The sequence below is a fragment of the Trichogramma pretiosum genome, unplaced genomic scaffold (assembly GCF_000599845.2).
Source record: "Trichogramma pretiosum strain Unisexual culture from Peru unplaced genomic scaffold, Tpre_2.0 scaffold25, whole genome shotgun sequence".
Classification (NCBI taxonomy): Eukaryota; Metazoa; Arthropoda; class Insecta; order Hymenoptera; family Trichogrammatidae; genus Trichogramma; species Trichogramma pretiosum.
The window spans coordinates 1,442,368-1,466,893 of record NW_019641621.1 but is presented as its reverse complement, the minus strand read 5'-3'; the positions used below and the strand labels follow the sequence as shown (position 1 = coordinate 1,466,893).

At 40.5% G+C, this 24,526-nt stretch overlaps 2 protein-coding genes and 1 long non-coding RNA gene across 4 annotated transcripts; 2 read left to right on the top strand and 1 right to left on the bottom strand.

The window, feature by feature from the left end:
• Positions 1-44: 44 nt before the first annotated feature.
• LOC106654115 (protein claret segregational) lies at positions 45-4,192 on the bottom strand. 2 transcript variants are annotated; one of them, XM_014373825.1, is made up of 5 exons: positions 4,108-4,192; positions 1,632-2,704; positions 1,277-1,559; positions 932-1,206; positions 45-844 (listed from the first exon to the last, which is right to left on the bottom strand). In XM_014373825.1, exons 2-5 carry the CDS (start codon positions 2,702-2,704, stop codon positions 436-438), a joined length of 2,040 nt encoding a protein of 679 aa, XP_014229311.1. In that variant the 5' UTR covers positions 4,108-4,192; the 3' UTR covers positions 45-435. The 2 variants fall into 2 exon arrangements, with proteins under 2 accessions (XP_014229311.1, XP_014229310.1); XM_014373824.2 differs by lacking the exon at positions 4,108-4,192 and adding an exon at positions 2,960-3,266.
• Positions 3,826-17,514, top strand: LOC111693635. The gene is made up of 3 exons (XR_002763450.1): positions 3,826-3,985; positions 15,800-15,847; positions 17,461-17,514. It is a non-coding gene; the product is annotated as an uncharacterized LOC111693635 (long non-coding RNA).
• Positions 17,515-17,516: 2 nt separating this feature from the next.
• On the top strand, positions 17,517-24,176 carry LOC106654070 (mucin-3A; the record flags this gene model as incomplete). The annotated part of the gene is made up of 1 exon (XM_023458890.1): positions 17,517-24,176. A coding segment is annotated over one exon (6,660 nt), but the record flags the coding sequence as incomplete, so codon positions are not given.
• Between the last annotated feature and the right edge of the window lie 350 nt (positions 24,177-24,526).

Here is a 24,526-nt window from a genome sequence, read left to right as displayed (position 1 = left end):
TAATTGTCAATGTTTGTAATTAAAGATTTGCTAAAAAACAAATGTCGAAAGTAAACTATAGCCTTTTTATTATTTTCACATTAATACTCATAATGTTAAATTTAAATAACTTTTGCAGTACATTTTAGCATTCGTACATAAAATATAAATAATTTTTTACAGCTAATAAAGAAAATAGCTAATAATCTTTATTGATAATACATGAGTAGAAGCCATTTTATCATAGTAGTCAATTGCATAAAATTGCGTTATGAAATTAAAAAATCAACGACTTACAATTCAAAACATATTTTTCAGAATCATAAGATCTTTCATTGCAATACTGTGCACTCCAGTATGTAAAGACGACAGTAATACAATAACATACTATTTAATTAATTTGATGCTCACAGCATTTATAACAGAATAAGTGTTGCGGTCTTAAAAATTCAACATTCACATAGTGGTTTTTACTTTTTTAACAGTACCCGTTTTACAGTTATTAACATTGAAGCCAAACCTCAAGGAATTTAGTGATTCATTGAAAGCATCATCAAGTGGTGAAATGTTAAGTAACATGAGAGTCTTAGAATTGCCACCAAGAGAAGGCATTAACAAATGAGTAAGTTTAGAATTCCGGTATGGGATGTGATCTTGTTTTTGTAAAAGAGCTAAGATCACATGTCCCAGATTTGCCAAAGACTTATTGATATTTTTAGTTTCTGCTATTCTTGCCGCTTCTTCATTTTTTAATCTTTCAGATCCAGCCAAATCAACCAAATTTAAATTTCCAATACACACTTCTTGTTTACCAGAATGTGTACCTATTAACCGAATTCTTGCAACTGAATGGGATCGAGATGAACTGAAAATTTAAGTTATAAAAAATTTTAAATAATTGATTATAAAGCATTGATTTAAAAAAAAACTCATTTTAATTTTTGAAAATTACCGTTCATTGGACTGAGTTGCTGCCATAGCGCGATTTTCTTGAGCCATTAATAAGCACTGATTCAGTTCCTCTGGACTATTTATTTCCTGAACTAGCAAATTAGTAACATATAGATCAGTTCCTTTGCTATCAGCCATCCTAATATCATGTGATTTTCTTTGATAATCAAGAAGATCTACAATTTGTTCATTGTAAATTTCAAGGAAACTGGCTTCAATTTTGTACTCCCATCCAAGCATTTCGAAATGTTTCATTTCTTTAAAAATATGTTTTACCTAAACAAATAGTAAAAATATAATTACAAATAAAAATATTTAAAACTTGAATTTATATCAATCAACTTACTGTTCTTGGAATCATGCCTTCGGTTTCAGTACCAGGAAAACCTTCCATTGTATAGGTTTTTCCTGATCCTGTTTGACCGTATGCAAACACACATACATTGTAGCCTTCAAGCGCTGATTGTACAAGCATTGATAATTCTTTAAACACATCTTCTTGTGTAGAATTAGGAGGGAATACTCTATCAAATGAGAATTCATTGCGTTGCTTTACTTTGTTACTATAAGCATCTTCTGCTTTAGAAATCTCAAGAGTGCATTCATCTAAATAGTTGATGGTGCACAAACTGAAAATATTAATAATTGTTTAGTATAAAAATATTTAAATTGTTTTAATAAAACCTAAATAAATTTTTTACTTTTTAGAAGCTTCCTTAGGAATCTTTGGTCTGATTCTGCAGAATACTCGAATGTTTCCTTTTAATTCTTGAATAGCATTATGCAAAGCTCTTCTATCTTTGTCCAAGTCCATCACCAAGTCTGATAAGTCATTGTTCTTTGCTGTCAGCTCATTGATCTCTTTCGTGCTAGACTTTTTATGTTCTTCTAATTCTTCTTTGAGTTGTGCGATTTCATTGGTTTGGTTTTTTATTAATGTTGCCTTAATTTCTACATCATTCTTAAATTCTTCTAAACTTTTTGCTGTTTCTTCATACAGTTCTTTTGATTCTTTTAACTCTTCAGATAAACGATCTCTTTCTTTTGTGAGTTCATCAATTTTTGATTTTAAACTTTTGATTTCATCATTTATCTTACTATAAGTTTTTTCTAATGTTTCAGCTTTCAATCTATTTGTACTTTCGCTTTCTCTCAAACTGATGATTTCTTCTTGAATATCGTTAAATTGGGAAGTTACATCTTTGTGTTTTTGCTTTAATGCAGTCAGTTCATTATTAGTATATTCAAGGCGCCCTTTAAGATCCCATTTGGAAGGTTTTGCACCGGTGGTCTTAGATGTTGTAGCTGTACTAGCAACATTAGCAACTCTTAGATTTTTAGTAGCTGCAGAAGTAGATTTTACTGCTCCAGAAGCAGTTGCAGATCTAAGTGCTCCAATTGTAGTAGCAGGTCTAACTGGCCTAATACCGGTTGGTTTCATAGTAGTTTTTAAGTTGGCTCTCTTAGGTTCTATAACATTATTGACATTAGCACCAGTTCTTTTAACTGCTCCTCTTGCGATGCCATTAACTCTGGATTGAGTGGTCAATGTATTAGTTCGAGTCATAGGTGCTTTGTTCTCATCTGTCTTGGAAGCACTACTTGTAGCACTCATGGTTTTTGATGTTTCCACTGTTTTTACCGTTGAAGCTTTTGCATCACTAGTGGTTGCTGTAAGGTTGGCTTTAATAGCATTAATACTGCTAGGAGCTGCTGTTGCTGTTCTTGCCGGTACTTTGAATTGAAAATTTGCCTTAGGAAGACGAGATTCCATCTATAAAAAGAAAGTTTGTTTACTACTCTGCATTAGATGTTTGTTTACTAAATGCACAAAAAACAAATTGTAGTTTTAATTCATTTATAAAAAAGTATGCAGGGTAACTTAATTTACACTATATTATTTAATCTTGTGAATCATGGATTAACAAGATTCTACTAACATGAACAAAGAATGAAATGTCAATATTATATGAAGGGAAATATACTCGTGAGGAAAGAATGTTTAAAATGTTGGTTAGTAGACACAAACCTTTATGAATGGTTTATAAGAACTCAATTGTTCAAGCCTATATGCAGTACAAGAGCAACAACAACACGAAATCACAAATGTTTCAGTCTCGGGTGCGTAATGTAAATAATACGCTGTTACACCACAGTAATTATCCAACTAGCACTATTATCTCAATTTCATGTTTCTTTCTCGAACTATTTACGAACAATCGTCAATAAAATAGAGAATGTGTATATTAAATAGTAAACGGCTGCGTTGCCGCGATGCAAGGAGTCGTCGAGTAGCCGCAGCAAAACGACAGTTGACGCATGTAGTAGATTGGAGCGCTCTGAAAAGAGCGTTGTAACTTTCAAATATCTGTTTGAAATGCGGCGTTCCTGCTGCTCGGCCAATCAGAGGCCAAGAATGGTCGTGACGAGATTTACGTTATGCAGATGAGTCATCGGCCCGAGTGGTGCACATGTTTTGTGAGTTTTATTAGTTTGTTTGTTGCAACGAATGCGCGAAAGTCAAGTACCATATAAAAAGTTAAAATCTGTCTGATAATGTTGTTTATTTTAGTGAAATTTAGTGGTGAAGTCGTAAAGCTTAGGGTTGATCTTCAATGTTTTGATGATTCGGAAAAGGCGCGAATGATGCCGCGTTGTGCTGCTGTAGCAAAAGGACACGAACTCGTGAAATTAGTAACCTTCATTATCAACACACTGCTCGAGTTCACGCATCGACCGTACGAAATCGTTCAAAAAGTGCTCGTGCTCATTTCGGAGCGATTATTAACACGATGAAAATGAAGCGTCTGCTCGAAGGTTGCTTAAATCGTACAAAAAGTAAAAAAAATTAATCGAGATAAGCAATATTTCAAAATATGACGATTGCAAAAAAAAAAAAACTGGAAACGTGTAAAAAATGTTTCATACACGACGTCGAACGGGATTTTGAATTGAATCGATTGTAACGTAAAATGAAAATTGAGTCATCTATTTGTCGACTTTTACTCGAAGCAACAACTTTCATAGGCGTGCAAAATAGTCAGCGCAACGCAAGGTAAGATTGATTTTTCACGAACTTATCAGACTTCCGAGTGCAGTTACGCAGCTATGATATAATAGTTATGTTCCTTGGCAAATTATGATTAATGATAAGTAATTAAAAAGTTGTTTACTTACGCACTGACTGCGAGCATTAATTAGGAGACTCAATCGATGCTTTGCTTACGTATATGTATGTTTTGCTTCGAGAAAATTGTCCAAACACTCCGTCGTCGAGGTTCGCCACCTCTCGTGAAAATCACGCGACAATCATCGCAATTGTAATTAACGATCGAGAAAATTTGGCAAGTGTCGGTTCTATCTGCTCGATCGAGAGTAAATGCTTGAATTTCGCAAGGACTGCATATGATGACATTTTCGATTAATGTTTAACATCTAATTGAGGTAATTATACGAGATAACTGCTTGATTTTAATTTCTCTGATCAGTTCAAGGGTCAGCATGGGAAATATTTGTAGTCTTGTAGCTATATACGACACGTAATAGAATTATACGTTAAAAAAGGAAATGATTTTTTCGCTTTCATTAATAACATAAAGACGCAATTTAAATGGTCTCGATGAGGAAAGAAAAAAAATCAGCCCGATAAAGTATCATAATGAATTTTCTCGGTAGAGCTATCGTAAATCGTAAGCTCGTCGTACTCGAAAATGAAGTAAGCCGCATAAAAACAAGTCTGGACGCATGCCCACACAGATGCAGTGCAGCGGAGCCCTGAATTTTCGAAGGAGGAAAGAGAGACGGTGGCGCGCTCGAGAGAGAGAGAGAGAGAGAAAAAAAGGATAGCGCTAAAAAATGGCAATGATATTACTTATAGACATGTTGCAGTTTGGACCGGTAATACGAGGTTGGCTGCCGCCGCCGCCGCCGCCGCCGCGGATCGGAATTCTCCGCGACTCCCCGAGAGAAAGTCACGAGCGCGTAAAGCTGTCCGATGCATACACACACACACACACTTGCAATATACTTGTATGTACATATGCAGGCCGCATAAACAGCTTTAGGTATATAGTAGAAAAATCATAAGTAGCGTATTTATACTACTCGGCGTCTTTTGCACGCGCTCGAGGAATTTTAAAATTCACTTGACATTATATTGTAATGTTGCGAGGCTTGTTTACTCTTACTTACATCCGCGTCCCATCGTGCATACGTTATTATATGCACGGAGTCGCGGTTAAGTGGACGACTACATACGAGATATATGTTACGATCGAGGGAACTCGGGGGGCAATTTTCACGGCGAAGCTTTTCAAGCCCAAGGTCGTGAAAATGTTTATAGTCGCTGCTCGGAATATAGGGAGCGAAAAACGGGGCTTCCAACGTCATCGGCTATCCTCGTGCGCTGCTCGTCCGAGGTATAATACAGCTCGCCGAGTATACTTTTAGCCCAGATTCTGCATAATGCCCGTTATTGAACTCGATTTCTCGCGTGGATCCCCCTTCGCGATGGATTTTTATCCCGCGATCCAATTCGAAATTTATCCACGAGGCGAAAAATGGCACAAAAATCGAGGCATCCAAATTTAATCGAGATCGAATGTCGTTGGTCCTTCGATACCTGCGTAGCCGTCATGTGTTTATGTTTCTAATGTCTCGTCGTTATTCGCGAGAGCGATGTTTTCCCTCGGAGAAAAATGCTAAAAATGAAACGGACGCGGGAGCGCGATATCAAAATGCCAATATCAAAAAGGAAGGCACCGTCGTCGAAGTACACTATACGCGTCCATGCGCCGCGACGACGGCAAAAGAGAGAGCAAACGTGCGTACAGCTCGTCGTGTATATACAGCAAAATACGTGTGTGCAGTGTGTCGAAGTGTTATGATGAGAAAGGCTAAGAGAGAGGGCACTAAAATATAGAGTAGAAGGAGAAAAAGAAGGAGGAAATGTGAGCGTGTGTGCGCGCCTCGCTCGGCTCTTTCAATCTGTATGTGTGTGTGTGTGTGTGTGTATCTCTGTGTGTGTGTATAGCGGAGAAACTCCTTTGAAAGGGACCTTTCTCTCGCGATCTTGGTGTAGAGTAGGTTTACCCCGGTTTTGCAGTTTTGAACGTCTCTCTCTCTCTCTCTCTCTTTTGCTGCTGCTGCTGCTGCTGCGGCTCCGCTAACACGGCCGCGCGCAGTCACAGTAGACGTCAGTTCATACCGTACCATCAGGACATTTAAAGCTGCCGCGCGAAATCGGACGGCAAGCCGCGCCGATACGATACACAATTTTTTTTGCCTTTAGAGCCAAATAGATAGAATCGAGTAAAATATAAAAAGTAAAAAAAAAAAACATTTTTGTTACGCATAGAAATTAAGGCCTCTTTTATCATATAAACGACTGTGCCTTGGATTCTGTTTGTTGTGCAAAAAGAAGGAGAGAAAAAAGTTCCGAGCGCACCGAAGCCGCAGTGTCTCGTCCGGAAATAGTTCTGCGATCGAGTTCTCCGGAGGGCCAAGAGAGATCGGCACTTGCTGCATCCCCCGAGCGATCGTCGACGCGCTGCTGAACAGATGCTGAAGCGATCGGAGAAGCTGCTTTGTCGCCTTACATGACAGTGCCGAGGTGCATAGGTTCGCGCTCGATCCAGTGTCCGTGTGTCCTCAAGCGCAATGTCCGCAAGCACGATGGGGCTCAGATCGCTGCTGCCGCTGCTTCTCCTCGCGCTCGTCCTCTCGATCGGCCAAGCCGCCCGTGCCAACGTCGATAACGATCGCGGTAAGTCCCAATTTCCGATCGATATTCAAAGCGATCGAGTATTCTCGCGACTCGATTTACAAAAACGATTGCGCCGCTGCAGCGTGATTTCTCGCGCCTTTCGCAATGACAAAACTCGAATATACGCCTTGGATCCAGTTTACCTCCAAATTGCTGATGAAATCGAAATAAATTAACTGCGTCCGACAGATCGTGCGTGTGCTGCAATTATCACTTTATCTTTTCTTCGACTATGTACGAGAAATGTATGAAAATTGCCGCACGCGGCCAAAGATCGACGCTTTTATAACTGCGGGCTATTATGTATAATATAGCAGTTTAGATATACGCGCGCGTTACTTTTCATAAGGCCGCGTGTAATACAAGCTTTCGGGTGATTGTGCGTTTCGCAGCGAAAATATCCCCCCGCGCGGCACAGCCACAGCCACAGCCTCTGCAGCAACAATTGGCATATTTTCATTAATAGCTCTCTCGCGCGGTGAAAAGCATATGATCTTCGTCGTCGTTCGGCATTTACATTCAATTTCAATGGAAAAGTATATTGCCGTTTGAGTGGCATTAAACAAAAAAAAAAAAGGAGAGAAGAAAGAAAAAAGCGTCGCTCAAACTGCGACTTTCATCCCATTGAAAAATCAGCGAGGGATTTTTTCCAATATTTTTATATATTTCGTACGATTATTAATAATATAATTGCAATATATATATGTATGGCATTCTTGAGAGGTGGCTTTTGCCGGAGCGAGAGAAAGTTGTGACAGGAACATTTTTGTGAAAAAATTGACTCTTACATTTAGTTATATCTATGTCTATCTATCTATATACACACGCTCACGTACATATGTATATTCACATCAAGCTCGCGGTTTATATAATTTACGCGCTAAGCGTGTAAAGTAACAGTAGCCGCGCGTATATATTAATTCATCGCAGACACATTTGAAGCGGACAGTTATAATCGTGTATGCGCAGGAAATTACAAAAAAAAAATCAACGACACGATCGCCGACACAAACTTTGGCGAAAAAAATCTTCACGGCCTGGCGAAAGCGCGTAGCGAAAACGCGAAATGGTACGTAGGCGCCGCCGATCTATACGTGCCGCCGAAATCTGCTCGTAATATATCAGGCGCGTTTCGATCCGAGCGATCGTTCTTTTTTTCCTTCATTTTTGTCATTCTTCGATCGCAGAGATTCCATCTCGTGCCTCGAACGGTCGCGGCCAATGTTACTCTTATTATATTTATTAAAGTCTATAAAAGCAAATGCAAATGACACGAGGCTATTAATTGGAAAATCCGAAAAATTATGAATCGGCCGGAGGCAATTATCGAGGCGCAACTACGTCGAGTCTCGCAGTAATGGATACATATCGGCGCGCGCCAATGGTCAATCACGGCCGAGAAATACGAGAGAAAAAGTACGAGTAAATGTCCTTGCTCAGGCTTTGAGCGCTCGGAGCATAAATAATGGCGCGTGTCGAGTTATAATCAACCGCAAGGTAGTCCGTTGACTCGTGCGCTCTTCTCGATTCGAGAAACGTAAAACGTCTTCGAGAGAGGTGCATAACGTACGAAACTCGGCGCTGCAGCCGAGTCTCGTCGTCGAGCTGCTGCGCTGCAGAGATGCTGCGCTATATAATGCTATACATACAGATCTCCACATATAGTAACGAGCAAAGTTTCGCAAGCCAGAGCAGTGCCTGCTGCTGCTGCTGCTTTAGCGAAAGTGAAAGACTCTGATCGGCTATAAGTATGTAAGCAGTCGCTCGGCGCGTTCGCGCGCGCAAGCCAGAGATGATATTGAAGCGCGCAAGCTGCGCCACGAGTGAAAAACGAGCGGATTCGCGTCCGAGATCGTGCCTGGAAACGATCCGCGCTGCTCATTTTGCGAAACTCTCGCTCGGGCAAATGCACAAAACTCGAGTATATATATCTGTATACGCGCGATCGTGCGCAAAAAAGAGAGAGAGAGAGAGAGACAGATAGGAAGAAGCAAATTGTCGGATGCATTATAGCTTTAAAAGCCACAATCGAGCAGCAGCAGCGCGAATCTGGCGAGCGCAAAAATGCGGAAAATTCATCGAGCTGCTGCTCACGATTTCGCTATCGAGCCCAGCCGACTGCGCTCCGTAAGCACATTAGTCGAGCTGCATGTTATACACGGCGCCTAGGCAGGTGCATGCGTTGTACTCGTAAATTATAATTGTTATACCGGCGTCGATCTCGAGTGCACTCTCAATTACGTCGGCTCCTCGTCGACGAGCTTCCGTCCATCGTCATCATCGAGATGAGACGTCATCGCGTCGATTTTTGCGCGACGATCGATCGAGATCGAGATCGAGTTCGCGCGTGCCACACGACGTATACAGCGATCGACACACATCTGTAGCATGACGCGTTGAATTCGATGAAGCGATCGATCGAGCGAGCGAAAAAAATCACCAACGGCTAAAAGAAAAAGAAACGATCGTGCCAAGAACGAAAGACAAGTACTTGCTCGCACAGTAGTAGTAGTAGTAGTAGTAGTAATAGGAAGCATAAAAAAATTGAACTTGCGCGAGTACGCGAGTAGGAGACGATGAAGCGCTGTTAGTCGGGCAATGCGACTCGAGGACGAGGACGAGACCAACGCACAGAGTGCAAGTTCGAGCCGATCGAGTTTACCGTAACTGTACCTTATATTTTGCGGCGCTACCAGCACTACTTAACTATATACTTACTTTAGCCGAGCTCTATGCGCTGTACTATATAGCCAAGAGTATATGAAATGTATGTATACACAGAAAGAGAGAGAGAGGCACGTATAAATCGGTATATAGTGCCATATAGGATACATCCTACGCAGCAGCTTACCTACATACGCGACGTACTACGCACACGATCGACTGTAAACAACTAAGCAGAAGCAGCACATTCGTGTACCACAACGACAAATGCCCTGCAATTCGCTAACTGCACATTTTTTACAGCTGCCCATAAAACTTGACATTCGCTGCGTGTTTATTTATACGAGCGCGAGAGAAAGAGAGAATCGCGCCGAATACCTCAAAGACGTTGCCATTCTTTTTTTCATCGATGATCATTACAAAATCGGCAATTTGGTCTTTGATACAGGCGAATCTCCAACGCGCGAACGGCGTATTACAACGTCGTTGAATCTCTCTCTTCTCCGTTTTGATCGATCACGAGCTCGCGCGCGCGCGCAACAATCGATGCGTGAATCATTACACGGCGTATCGAGATCGGCGCTTTACAATAATTATTCGTGCGCGGCGCAAAAGCTGATTTTGCCATTGTACCGTATACATGTACGTGTGGGACGATCGATGATCGCCTCGAGCTGTGGGATGAATCGAGCCAGCTCTGAAAAGCGCGCCTGATCCAAATCGTTACGTCACAATATTTATAGTGTAAATGTATCTCTCTGCCTTTGTACTCCTGCACGCCTGCATATAATATAAAAGTGTTTTAATGTAGGTAGATAGGTCTTGCGCGAATACAACAACAGCAACAGCAGCAGCCGCAGAAGAAAACGTGGAGGTAGTTGCCCGACTCGGGGAATCAGGCAGTCAGGCAAGGCAAGTGCAGGTGTCGCAAACTTGGTTCAAAGAACGGGGGCCAGAGCCACGAGGCTCTCTCATATATACATAGCCGCGCCGACGACTCGAGCTAGTCGAGACGAGCTAACGGTACAACAGCGAAGAATCGAGGAGAAAAGAAACTAGGTGCCATTGCGCGAAGCCGTAGCTACCTACATAGAGCCTAGCTCAGCAGAGCTCTGACGTATATTCGTCGAGACTGCAGCAGCACTTGGATCCTCGTTTATTATGCCGCGTACGACTCCGCTCCGGGCAGACGATCGTCCCAAATGGAAAGGGAGCCTCTACGTGTCTTATATACAGCATGCATATACAGCACTTCTCGTCGTTTCTCGCGCTTGCATAAGATATGCCGCGCGCGCGCGCAAAATGCTAAATCTCGGCATGATGCACAAATTTGCCGGTTAAAGCTCGAGGCCAATTTAGTAGTCGTCGTCGTCGTCGCACGCACCATCGCTCCGAGATACCTATACTGCCGAGCTCTCTGTAACATCGGCCGCGCGGAGAAAGTATTGAAATTAGGAGTGAGCTGCAGTGAAGGTGCGCAGAGCGACGATATATTGTCGTTGTCCTTTCGTTACTTATTATCGCTTTTCCTCGCGACGCCGCGTGTCGCCTACGTACACGAGTTATATCGATGCGTAAGAGCAGAGACCGTGTGCACGAAAAATCGAGAAAAATCCCGACTCGATTTCCGATCGGCCCTCGCCGACATCGCGATACCATTTGATTCGTCGGAGCCTTTTTGTGCGCCAAGATGAGGACGACGACGACGACACGGATGCAGTGTAGGCCGAGTATGCGTGTGTAAATACACATGCCCCGGTTTCGAATGATCGGTTACACACATCATTATACGTAGCGATCGACGCGCTGCAGCGCTGACCGCCTTTTTTTCTTCTCTTCCTTTTATCACGTGCGCGCGAGAAGTTGTATGCGCATAATATATGTAACGATCCTCCGGTGCGATACTCTTCATCGCTAGCGTGAACTTTACTCACGCGAGTTTTATACCGAGCATAATGCTTATTACAGCATCTATTTCGCCTAGCTATATGTATCGCTTGTAACACCAAAGTTTATCTTGATAACGCCACGTAATACGAGAGAGAGAGAGAGAGAGAGAGAGAAAAAAAGAAAGATTTTCACATGAAAACAACTTTTCATCATTGTTGTAAAAAGTAGGTTATTTTCCACTGGCTACGCAGCGTATAATCGTCCTGGCTGCGCTTCGCGCTATCCTGCACACGATGCTCATATATAAACATGTATGCGCCAGCAGCGGCACGCATTCTTCAACGTCATCGGTTTCGTCATAATGTCGCGCCGCGCGCATTTCTTTTGTGCACCAGACTAGATAAACATTGCGCGCTCTCTGTATACGTATAACTCTATGCATACATACAAATATTTACGCGCGCTGCATAAATCAAACTCGAGAAAGAAAAAAACAGACCGCGAGAGATCGGTGATTTGGAAGGAATAACTCGTAGCCGATGCCTGGCCAAACCGGTGCAGCTCGTGCGTTTTTCTTTTTTGCGCCGATCGCCGATAATCGATCTCTTCCGTAAAGTCGAAGAATTTTTCACAACAGCCTATAGCTACATATAGCAGCGAGATGATGTACGCGCGTTACGAGTTTGCTCGCGACGATCGGTATGGAGCGCGCGATTCGATTAGGCAAAGCCAAAGCGTGCATAGAGCGGCACCTCGCTACGATATTGGGACGGGCTCCGATACTCGAGTTGCGAATCTGCTGCAGTGTTGTGCGCGTGCCAATGAGCCCCTTACACGCGCAATTATTATTTATCAGCCTGCTACGTGTACTTTCTATTTAATAAACAACGGACATATTAATTTAGCCTCACCGAATGTCGACTTCGCAATCGTCGCGCTCGAAAGCTGATATTTTTAACATCGATTGTGGTTACGAGCGAATATATTATCGCCGATCGTGTTCCTAGCGTAACATGTGTGCGCTGCAAATTGCTGCCTAGCGATTGACTTTTGCGAACAATTTTTTCTTTTCGTGCCCCGGGAATTTCGAATTAAAAGAAGACCAAACTTTGCGCATTCTTTCCGTCTGTTTTTCTGTCCTCTTATCCTCGTGAAAACTAGTTTGGACGCACCAAATTCAACTTCTCGAAAGGCATGCTCGAATTCGCTATCCTTAAGCATAAGAGAGAGAGAGACACGTTCGGGGGGTTGTTGCGCATGGATGCGGTGGTTTCTGTGGTCGACAATCTGCAAGTATTGCGCACGTTATAAAGTGTAGTAAGCAAATTAGCAGCCCGCGAGCGATGACTTTTTTTCTGCCAGACGCGCGTTCATAAAATTTAAAACCTAACGACATCGAGTTTCTGAATCTCCTACTGACGCAACTCCGAAAAATTGTTCCTTTATGAAATGCGTAATGGAATTCGCTGCGGCTCATGTGAGAAATTTGCGAATTTATTACAAATATATCAAGTTTTGCATGTAGGCGTGTGTGTGTCGCATACGCGCAAATCGAGCTTTTTTGTAATCGGACGTATACCTTTAAAAACTTTGATAAAAATAAAAAAAAAAAAGACATCTGAATTGTCGAAATATATACAGGCACTGTCGACGATCGGCGTTCGGCAATAAACACGTCCCCGCATATAATAGTTTCGCAATGAAACGATGAAAATATGCAATACTCTCGATACCAACTATTTATAGATACACGATATCGAGAAGTGAGTTTTAAGATTTTTTTTTTCGTAAATCCAGTCTTGTCGTTTAGTTATATTATACGTGTGTTTGTGTATATAAGCAATACGTCACGGTGAAGCATCATAAAATATTATATATATTCGAAACGATATTACATAAAAGGCGAAATAATATGATGAAGCAAATAATATGATGTAGTTTTAACAACACTACTACAGCTTATATGTATACTCGGGCGCAGGATTCTTACACGCGATCGTACAAGCGTCGCGACTGTCTTTCTCTCTCTCTTTCTCGCTCCTTGGCGCTGCGCGAGTCGCGAGAGTCACACTGCATATCATAGAATATATATACATGTATAGCATTCATTGATTTACGTCGGGTGAAAGTAAAGTCCACTCCCCTTTTAGAAGTGTAACCGTGAAAACGTCGAGTCTCATTGGACAGTGTCAATACAGCAATTTGTTGATGTGTTGCTGGTGCGTCGATCGGTGCGGTATTCGCGGGGCTCGCGTGTGTCGCCGATGCTATTACAGCGAGCCTGCACGAATACGTCGAATTTTCATGCGCGCACATATATAAATGCGATAGTCAAGAGCTCCGTAATAGCATCATTGGGCCGAGGCAATTTCGAGGAATAATGCATTCTTTCGCGCACGGGCATAAATGTTACAAGAGTCCATACTTTGTAGTCACAATAAGAAAGTCGAGAGTAAGAGGTCTCTCTCTCTCTCTTACTCTCTGGTCTGGCGCATTGCTTTTAAAATCGCGTAGGCTATAAGGTCTGTACGATCGCGTATATATACGTGTGTATATATTGAACAACCTACTGGCACGAATATCACAGTCACCACCATTGCGAGCGTAGCATATAGTCTGCATGTGTGCATGTACGCCGTAGCACGTATCTATATATGTGCAAACCTCGGCGTTATATCTCTCCTCCTGCTCTCTCGAAACATTTTCAATTTTATTTTACGCTCGCTAAATGCAGCTCTATACAGCTACCTACACACACACTCACTCGTCTCGAGCGAATATTTTTCTCTCCGTCCGCGACTCTAAATAGCTTCATAGTCCTGCTGCGCTAAATTTTTCACAAATAGCTCCGCGGCTCTTTTATTTATAAACAATCTCTCGCGCTCCTCGCGCTTCGAATTAACTATAATGAAGGTACACATGGATTGAATAATAACCTTGGGGCTGCTGCAGGTGTTGCACAAATGCAAAACTGAGCCTGCCTTGAAAGTACCGATATATTGTTATTAATAAGATGCGTGACTTTATCAGATTATTAAAGGTGTGTGCAAAGTACTCGATTGATTCGTATTAATTTGCTCAAAGCCCCATTGATTTATTTTCAACTTTTATCGTAATGAAAAATATCGATCAAGATTGATGCATTCTTTGTATTTATTTACATAATAATTCAATGAATGAAAAATTCAAAAATAGAATCGACTCGTGGAATGGCATGTCCAGCGATATTTTTTCCTTAAATTTTTTAGCCACTTGTTATTCCGGTAACGTAGTGGCACTTGCTTAATTTTATTGCATTTTATCCGAGCAGCTAAACAGCAATAAACGAGATTCTTCGAGAACGTCATCGTTTCTTTACGACAGTATCGATGCGCAACAGGTGTCAACATATTTTAAGTGCCCGACTTTTCGAGTATTTTATCAAGTTCCCTCATGTAATCTTTGTTTTTAGAAATCATACGCGCAGAAAGTTGCTGATTAACATAATATACCAAAAGACAAAAAAAGTACTTGAGAAAAAAAAAATAACTCGAGTAGCCTAAAAATGAAGTATGGAAGTAAGAAAATAGGAAATATTCTATTGAGTCGAGAAATCATGTGACATGCATAAACTTATTCAGAATTTGTGCTCATTTTAGCATCCTCTTGTGTCCATGCGTGAGAGAAAGCTTTGTAATCACTGGTCGGGATATTTTTCCTCGCCACTCGGGCAGCGCTCCTTCGATCACATTCGCTTAAATATAGCTTCGACTTTTGATTTTCCAAAGAAATTTCGATCCGCACAATGCATAACTCGCGCTCGTCCGTATTTATGCTCGCCATCGTTGACGCACGTAAGTCGAGAGCTGCATTTTGGCAATCCTCGCCCGAACGAACCTGTTCCAACGAAAGTGTGCACGAGTCGATAATAAATTATCGGCGTGCATCGCGTTGAAAAGCAAGGAAAGTTATATAAGCCTCGGTTGAAATGCGCCACAGTAAATACAAAAATGCATTAAGGCAGACGCACGAAATGCCCCATAAATGTCTCGGTCGCGTGTGTGTACGCGTTAGATCGCGAATATAATTCATACGTACAGCCAAGTGAAGATGTGAAGTATGCTAGCAAGTAACCTTCTGCACTTGTATAAGAACATAAGAAAACGGGCTTATGGAGTCGGTCAAGTAACTGTAGTTCTCGTCTTACAAACAAGATCTTTAGCTCGTTGTGCGACATACCATCAGATTCGCGCACGGCAGCCACGCTTCGTCGTATTACTGTAGGTAGTAGCAGCGCCTTACCTGCCGTTTGTCGAATTCCAGCTTTTAATCACAGACCTGCTACAAATACAATCTTTCATTTATCCTTCGTAGCTAGGTAGCTGCCAGCGAGCAAATTATAAGTGGCACAATGCGCCAAGTGCATTATCGACCACCTTTTCCGCGCGGCTTCCGGATTGATTGATGCGCAAATAATCTCAAGCTCAACCATTCCATCATAGAGAAATATTACAACGATAATTATCTTACTTATTATATTTTATCATCATTATCATTATTTTTATTTTTCAGAATATCGCCCAAAAGTCGATTCGAGTGAATCTAGGAAAGATGCCAACGGTAAGTCGACTTTTTCTTAATTTCCTGTACAAAGTATTTCTCTTGCGAATTATATGATATTATGTATAAGAACTGTTGTATATACATATAAATACTCTTGTCTACTTATGTATAAATTATAATTGGATTAGATGTTATGCTGAAAAATAAAAGTAGCACGGAAAACTTGAGATCGAACTCATGCATGATTTAATACTTATATGTACACATTTTTTACACCATATAATGATAATATATATCAGAGTAAAAGTGATCATTTTGTAAATCGCATATCATTTATATTAGACATTTTTTGAGAACTAAAATCAAACGTTCGTTCAAGTAAAAATGGCAAAAGATCATGTGTAATATTTTCATTTTCACTCTGATGCCGTACACCTCTTATATTCTGCCAAAATGTTACAAAAATAAATTTACGTCAACCTGTATTGAGTATATAAATTCAAAATCTAAATTGAAAAAAGTAAAAGTAAAAAAGGAAGCATTATAGGACAAAATTAATTTTGTAAATTGAAATAATCAAAATTCTTTTCGCATTATGAAATGCGATTTTTCGTAAATTCCATAAAATTGAAATTAACTGAGTATAACTATATAGTATATATCTTTCCAAGAATTATCACATGGTTGAGAATTGTTAAGCTGCGAATTGTATGATAATTAGTGTGAATATATTATTCGGATACTTATAATGCTTACAAGATTACGAAAAGTGATCAAAAACTAATAATGTACCTAACTATGCTTCTTTGTAACAGTCAACTTATTTTTTACAATAATTTTGAAATCACTGTTTAATAAACTTCAATCAAATGTAAACATTTATGAAGCATAGTCCTCGTACTTATATTTTGAATTATATACTCAATATTATTGGCATGAATAACGATCACGGCTTACATATGATAATTTTTGGAAAATTAATTTATTTTCATAAATTGATAAAAATTATTTAATTGGCATTCTTTTAATTTCAAAAAATTAAAGAAATTGTAAAGTTTTGTATATAAATTGATATTGAATTTGAATAAATTGCATGTGATTCATTATTTCAATAACGTAGTATTTGAGTGATTGATACTCATTATACGTAGTATAAATAAGTACGTAGTTATAAATCTAAAACTTGCACGTTTTTCATCACAGTTACCTTTAGAATCATTTTATGCACTCTGAACTAAAAAGAAGTTGCCGCTAATTTTAGGCTCTCGAGAGAAAAAATAATACATACAACTTGGGCAAATATGTTTTTTATGCGTTAAAAAAACACATTTGCACTTATTGCATTATGTACTATTAATGATTATTTTTCTTGGTTGAAACTATGACTTATACTAATATTTATCTCTCTTTTTCTGTTTCTGTAAATTGTTCCTGTTTGTTCCCTGCCTACGAATCTTTTCAACCACTGGATGTCATCTGCTTCGAATGTTCTTCACTTCAACTGACTTTTTTTATTCCAATAAATTTAATAATGGACAACGATCGAACGGACTTACGACCTACTATTACCTTAAATTATTATTGGAAACCCTGCAAAAATAATTTTTTTTTTTAAATTAATTTTTTTATGGATATTTTAAATGTGAATGAATGAATTTTGCTGTAAAAAGCTGTTACAACTGTTTTGTTAGTACAAGCCCATAATGGTAAGTCGACTCCTCCGGTGGGAGTTTTAACGAAAACTGCTCGAACCTTTGTTCAAGACGGAGCTAGTACAGAATATGCTACTCAAGTGGTTGGTACTACTTTAGATAATGGTCGACTGTATGCTAAAATTTTATCGACTTCGAGCAGAGTATATTATGACAGTAAACCGGAAGAAGATGAAATAAGCCCATTCATAGTTTATCCTCCACCGTCAATAAAAAGTAATTTACCCCACTATTCAAATAATAAATTGCTGCAAGTAATCGAGCTTAATAAACCGGAAAAAAATGACCGAGAAATCAAGGTTAACGAATATACCCACGATGTTAAGGAAAACGTTATCATTCAAAAAGCCGAAATTGAAGAGGAGCAAGTTAAGCCTGCGAAAATCCAAACAGAAAATTTGCCAACTTATACTGTTAAGCAAGATTATAATTTTAAAGAAACAGAAGATGTTGTTAAAGTTGATTATCTTGAATCTCTTCCAGAAAGAGAACCTAAGAAAATCCTACCATCGATAATAGCAAATGAAGAAAAGAAAAATTTAATGACAATAACGTATCACGGATTTGCAGATTTTACAACAACAGTTGGCGATACAGTCATTGTTTTTTCACCTAGTACAGCTCCAGCAAGCTTTGGACGCCCTGCTACAACGATCAAAGGAGCTGCTACTTTTCTTCCAGACGATGGCTTCGTCAATTCGAACATAAAACCCACAAAAACTGCACCTATAATTCATAAAAAGACTCGTGCAATGAATATACCCTACCAAGAAAATGTTAATAATAATAATAATAATAAGAATCCAAGCTACTCAGAGCAGGAAAATGATTCAATGTTTGATCTGCAACCAAGTACAAATGAATTTTCTTCTGAAACAAGTTCAACTAAACTTGTTACCAAGCCATTATATTTAAGATTTAATAAAAAACCACGTCCAACCATTGGCACAAACAGAATCAAAGTAACCGATTCAAAAACTTTATTAAAAAGTTTAGCTTCAATTAAACGTTTGTCACCTACATCTCGGTCAGAATCACCAACTTTTAATTTAAGAATTAATTCCGATGATGAAGAACAAGAAGAAGATAATTCATATGAAGAACTACCTGACAGTACCTCTGAAAAAAATTCTTTTGAAAATACGGAGACAGAATATGACATCGCTAATGATATTATTCCTCAGAATCAGCCAAGAAATGTTAATGGGTCCACTTCTAATGGTCAAAATGAAATTCAAGAAGAAAAAAATGACTTCTCGTTTTCAACTAGATTGATTCCATCTACCTTTTACAAAACTTACACTCATTTCACTACATTTTTCATCCCCCATAAGGGACAAGTAACAACCTCAATTAAATCAAGAGAGGTGGTGGCCACTGAAACCACTTATCTTAACGAGCTTATACTGCCAACAAGTGCGCAAGATGTAACTAATAGCAATCCTACGGAAACAGTAGATCCTGCTATACAACTCAGAGTTCAATCGCAAGATTTTAAAGAAGAATCAAAAAAAGAAGAAGAAACAGAAAAACAAGATGTTGAAGAATTTCAACTAATATTCAAAACTATATACACTACATTCACATATTTCACAACTTATTTTGACGATTCTACAACCGGTGTTAAAAGCCGAAAAGCAACCTCTACAAATGTTGTTACTCTGACCGTTGAACCAAATAATACTTTGTATGAAAAATCTACATCAACGGAAAATTTGTCAATAAAACCAACTAAAATGAATAACGAGGATGCACTCAAAACCAGCCTTTTCGAACCCAATACTGAAAACTATGACTATGTAACTGATGATAGTACAGAGTTGTCTTCTCCGGAATCCGAACAAACAACAACGATGGATAATTTATCACTCATAGAAACAACAACACCTGTATTAGAAGACGATCCCAATAATCTTCTAGAAGCAAGCCCCGTTTCAAAAGCATCAACTTTGTTGGAAAATGACGTAAAAACCTATTTCACCACTTACACGTATTTCACAACATTAATAACGAAAGATAATGAAACTAGAGTCGACTCTAGAACAGAAGTATATACTAATGTTGTAAAAGGATCCATTGAACCATCTTCAGTGCCTATTATATCTAATACAGAAAGTGCAGCAGCTGCCCAACAACCAACCCCATCTCCTGAAATATTAGCATATCTGAAAAACTTGAGAGAGCAAAAAGCGCTTAGTAACTCGCCAGTAGAAGATGCTATGGATTCAACTACCGAAGATATGATTGAGGAAACAACAGAACATACTGATTTCGAAGAAACTACTCTGGAAGATGATAGCGACGACGACGACAGTACGGAAAAGCCAGTTACCGATGAGGAAAACAATCGTTCAACTAAAACCGATGTTAAATTCTCATTCAGCTCTGGTGGTAGTACTATACTCGATACCGCCGAGAGGAGAATGTCCCTACCCGAAGATCAAGAACTTTCCGAAACGAACCATCACGAGGTAGAACCTGCACCGACGCTCCTACTGCAAACTTCTTACACAACATATACGTATTTTACTACGATGTACAATGGTAATGCAACTGAGGTTGTAAGTCGTTTGAAAACCGTCACCAATACCGTAACCGAAACTATAAAACCAACCGTGGTAGTGCCAGCAGAAACAAAAACTTTGTCACCGCTGACGTATTTCACGACCTTCACGTACTGGACGACATTCATCAAAGGCGACGATACTGCTACAACTAGCCGCGAGGAGACAGTGAGTAACGTCGTTACCCCCGGTCTTATGGAAAGTTCAGCAGTTCAACTAGATGTCGTAAAAACATACAGGCCATTCGTTTTAGCAACACCGCTGCACACACTGCCTGAAATAGAAACATCAAAAATTCATTCAGAAACTTCAGAAATGAGTGATAAAACTGTCATCGATGCGGTTGAGGAAACGCCGACGTTGACGATGGATGAGCTTACTTCTAGCATTGAACTGGAACCAGTAACTCTATACACGACTTACACGTACTTTACAACATCATACATCGGCAATTCGACCTTATTAAACAGTAGGCTCGAGACTGTGACTAGCGTATCTCAAGCGGAAAAGGCGGTAAGAGCAACGGCCACTCCCCGTGCTATTGGTGGAGCTGCGCCCGCATCCCAAATTCTTAATACCGATGATTTACACACGGAAACTTACCCAGTCGACTCTCCCTCTACTGGTTTATTATCGACGAAACGACACAGTACGGTTAACGACGGTATTACGACGCATTATACCACGGAAATTTATGGAACTTACGTGGATGGTCTTTACGCTCAGGTACTCGAAACATCTTCGAACATCGAGCTTCCTTCTCCTGTCTATTCTTCTTCAGCTACACCTGGCCTCCCAATTGGACTAATCTCATTGAACAGAGGCTCGATTGTGGATGCTGATAGCATAACTACAACGTTCTATACTACGAAACAAATAGGAACGACGATCGATAACTCGTATACCAAATTTATCGAAAGCACTACTTCCACGAAGATAGATGAAGAAAAACTGGCTACTTACACCGCCCCGGCAAATCCTCATCGCGATGGGCTTGTGAGACTTATCGAAGGCCAAATCGAAATCAATGGTACGACAACTCATTATCAATCTAAAGTTATAGGAACCAGCATCAGTGGACGCTATGCTCAAATCATTGAAAGCTCGTCCAGTGTAGTTTTGAGGCCCACATCTACACTCAATTTCGCTACTCTCCAGAAGAGCCGCGATCCAAATGTATTGGGCGTATTACCTTCGCCAGCTGTTATTCAGTCATCCTTATCAGAAGATGCATCGGACGATGCATTGAATGATCCCGATCACGAAGAAATTGACAGTGACATCGATGACAAATTGAAGAAAAAGTCTAGATTATCTTTCGTTTCGAGAAAGAAACCATCTAGTGCTCCTCCAATCAGACCTTTTGCGTCCAGAAGTCGGCCAACGTTCAATCCAAAAAGAAAGCCACAAGGAGCTACGACTATAACTAGAAGTGATATTACACCCACAATCACAGCTACACTCACAGCAGGAAAAGGTCGCTACGCATCTTCGAAAATAAGAAGCTCGCCTTCTTCCGGATTTAGCACGTTGAACTCGTCGAATTCTAGACGATTTTCAGGCAGAAAGAGCTCGTCTCCATCTTCATCGATTGCCTCGACTAACTATCCTTCTGCATCGTCAAAAATAAGAGGTAGTATTAGAACAACCCCATCTTCGTATTATTCTTCAACTCGTCGAGCTTCTACGCCAATTCGAGGTTCCTCGATTCGTTCCATCAATAGGGGATCATCTATTCTTCCTGTATCCGTATCAAGGAGTAGATTAGGAATCCGTGCATCTCCAACGGTTTCACGAGCCGCAACAGTAAAACAAGAAGAACTAGAGAACGTGAACGATGAAGAATCTTTGAATGCCAAAGATTCTGCGCAGGATAACCCGGAAGATGAATCAAACGCAGCTACTGCACAGACAACTACGGAATCTGCTAGGAAACAAAATCCTCTTGTCAAATTTCGAAGACTCACAATTGCAACGAGACCAACGACCTCTAAACCTACTACCACAACAAATGCCCCAAGACGAATTAATACTCCAAATAGAAATGTTGCCACCACACGCAGTCCACCAGTTCAAAGGAATACAACACGTAGCACGCCAAAAGCTCGTGCCGGTATATTGCCATCTCGCAATTTCTTCGTCAGAAAACCCGAAGCGAATACAGAGTCAGAGAGAAAAAATAAGCAGTTCAAAGAGGAAGAACAATTACCCGAGGAACCGGTAAGAGAAATTACCGACAACGACTACGAAGGATCGGAGCAGAAGGAAAACGATCAGCTCAACTCGAGAGGAATAAAACAAATAAAACCGTTCGCCAGTAGAACAAGTAGAGTAAGGCGAGTTCGCAGGCAGGCTATTCATACTAGACAGGCTGGTACACGTGGTCGTAGGCCTAGCTGGGCTTCGGAGGAAGTTTACGATACCGAGCCCGAAAGCAGCAACTCTCGTTACGGTACTCGAAGTAGATCGTCGTCCATCAGCCGATCAAATCCTAATTTGAGCAAAGAAGATTTATCCGAGGAATATTACGACTTACCACCAATGGTGAGAGGACGACCACCCACTCCAAATGCTAGAACTTCTCCTCCTCGAATAAAGCCATCAATCGTGAGCAATACCAATAGACAGTTCACTCTGCGCGAAAAGGATACCGCTATACCGAGTTACAAAAGAACCACAACTCCCTCGAGGGTAGCCAATGTAAGATCTCGAACCAATACCAGAAATAGAGTGACCTCAAATAGATACCAAGACGTCAACAGTATGCGACGTAGCCCTTCGCGAACCACCTCAAGGAATGGCTCGAGAAACAACAATCGCCGCGTGACCTCGGTTCGGGGAAGAATGCAGGTCAAAGAGGATTATCGCGATTACAACGATTTCGATGGAACCATCACCGTTACTCATTACGTGCCCACCGAAGTTACCATACCAGTCGTTAATAATGGTGTGACGGAAAAACGAAACATCATAACAGCGGCACCCAGTACGGCAGTAATCGGACCCGAGCAGTACATGACGAGCATGAACAGCAAGGGCCAAGATGTCCTGGTATTAGCCACCGAAAATACAGCAACCAACTTCCAAGGACAAACTGAAATTACCAAGTTCGTAATACACGAAACTCCGACGACCAAAGTGTCTCACACCTTGACTTCAGCCGGAGGTCGCAGATTTTCTCAACCAGTGGTGGTTCCTTCAACCATATACTCGGTTGAAAATGTCGTCTCCACGATTCGACCATCTCTGATCGACAATGTGCCCCTGGCGAACATACTCTTATCGCAACTGCTGCTCGGTCAGTTGGGACAAACCCCGTTGGTTACTAGCGCACCGGCAGTGGCAGCAACACCAACGACGAAATTCGAGACCCGAGCGACGACCTACGTGACCACGATTACAAAGCATCAGAGCACCGTCATTCCGCTGACGTTCCGCGGGAAAGAAATTTTGACGACTCTCGTTGACTCAACGACCGACGTCGTTACGGCCACGGAATTCATCACGGACACAGTTGTCGTCACTCCCACCGCAGTCTTGCCGGCAGCGGCAAATCTCAACTCTCTGCTGCTGCTCTTGAAGCAGCCGCAAAATCCGCTCGCAAATCCGCTCGTGAATCCGCTCTCGAATTCCTTGCTAGATCCGCTCTTCTCTGTGGCCCCGTCGCTCACTCACAGCAACACACTGCCCGGAGAAACCGAGAGAAGAAATCAACCAGTGGACTTAGATTATAAATCTGACAGTTACGAGGATTTAGGTACCGATGACGTCGAGCGCTCTTCGTTGAAAATTGAAAATGCTAATTCCATTAAATTGAACGAGCGAGAATTGGCAGACTCGAGCGTTGTAACATTGTACGTTTCAGGTCGTAGACCGGGCGAGTTCAGTACTGTTCTAAGTACGGTGAAAATCGATGACCAGTCTAGTACCAAAATAAAAAGAGACGTAGATTACGCGGTCGACATGGGGTTGTCTACTGCATCGCTGCTACAACAGCCGACAGATTTATCGGGAAGCGAAGAACTTTTCCACGTTCATAAGCCCACTCAAAGTCTTGAAAGCGTCGTGGGCAATGTTGGACGGCACATTTCTACGTCCATCAGAACTTAAAATTATTCTCAATGGGCTATTCATATTTGTCGTTTTAATTTTGTACCGATTATTTTATTTTTACTCATTTTTAATTTATCAAGAGGCATACATGTATATAAAATAAGACAATTGTTAAATAAGTTATTAAGCATTAAAATTACTACAATATTGGCTCAACCGTGAAAAAGATGTATAAGTTATAGTTTGATTTTTAATAGATGAGCTTAACGTTTTTTTTTAAATTTCTTGATTTAAAAATGAATTGTCTTTATTTGCTTCTTTATAGTGTATTAGCTAGTATTAAATTTACTAGTCTTAATGATAGAATATAGTTTTTATATACGATTGAATGAAATACGAAATAAAAT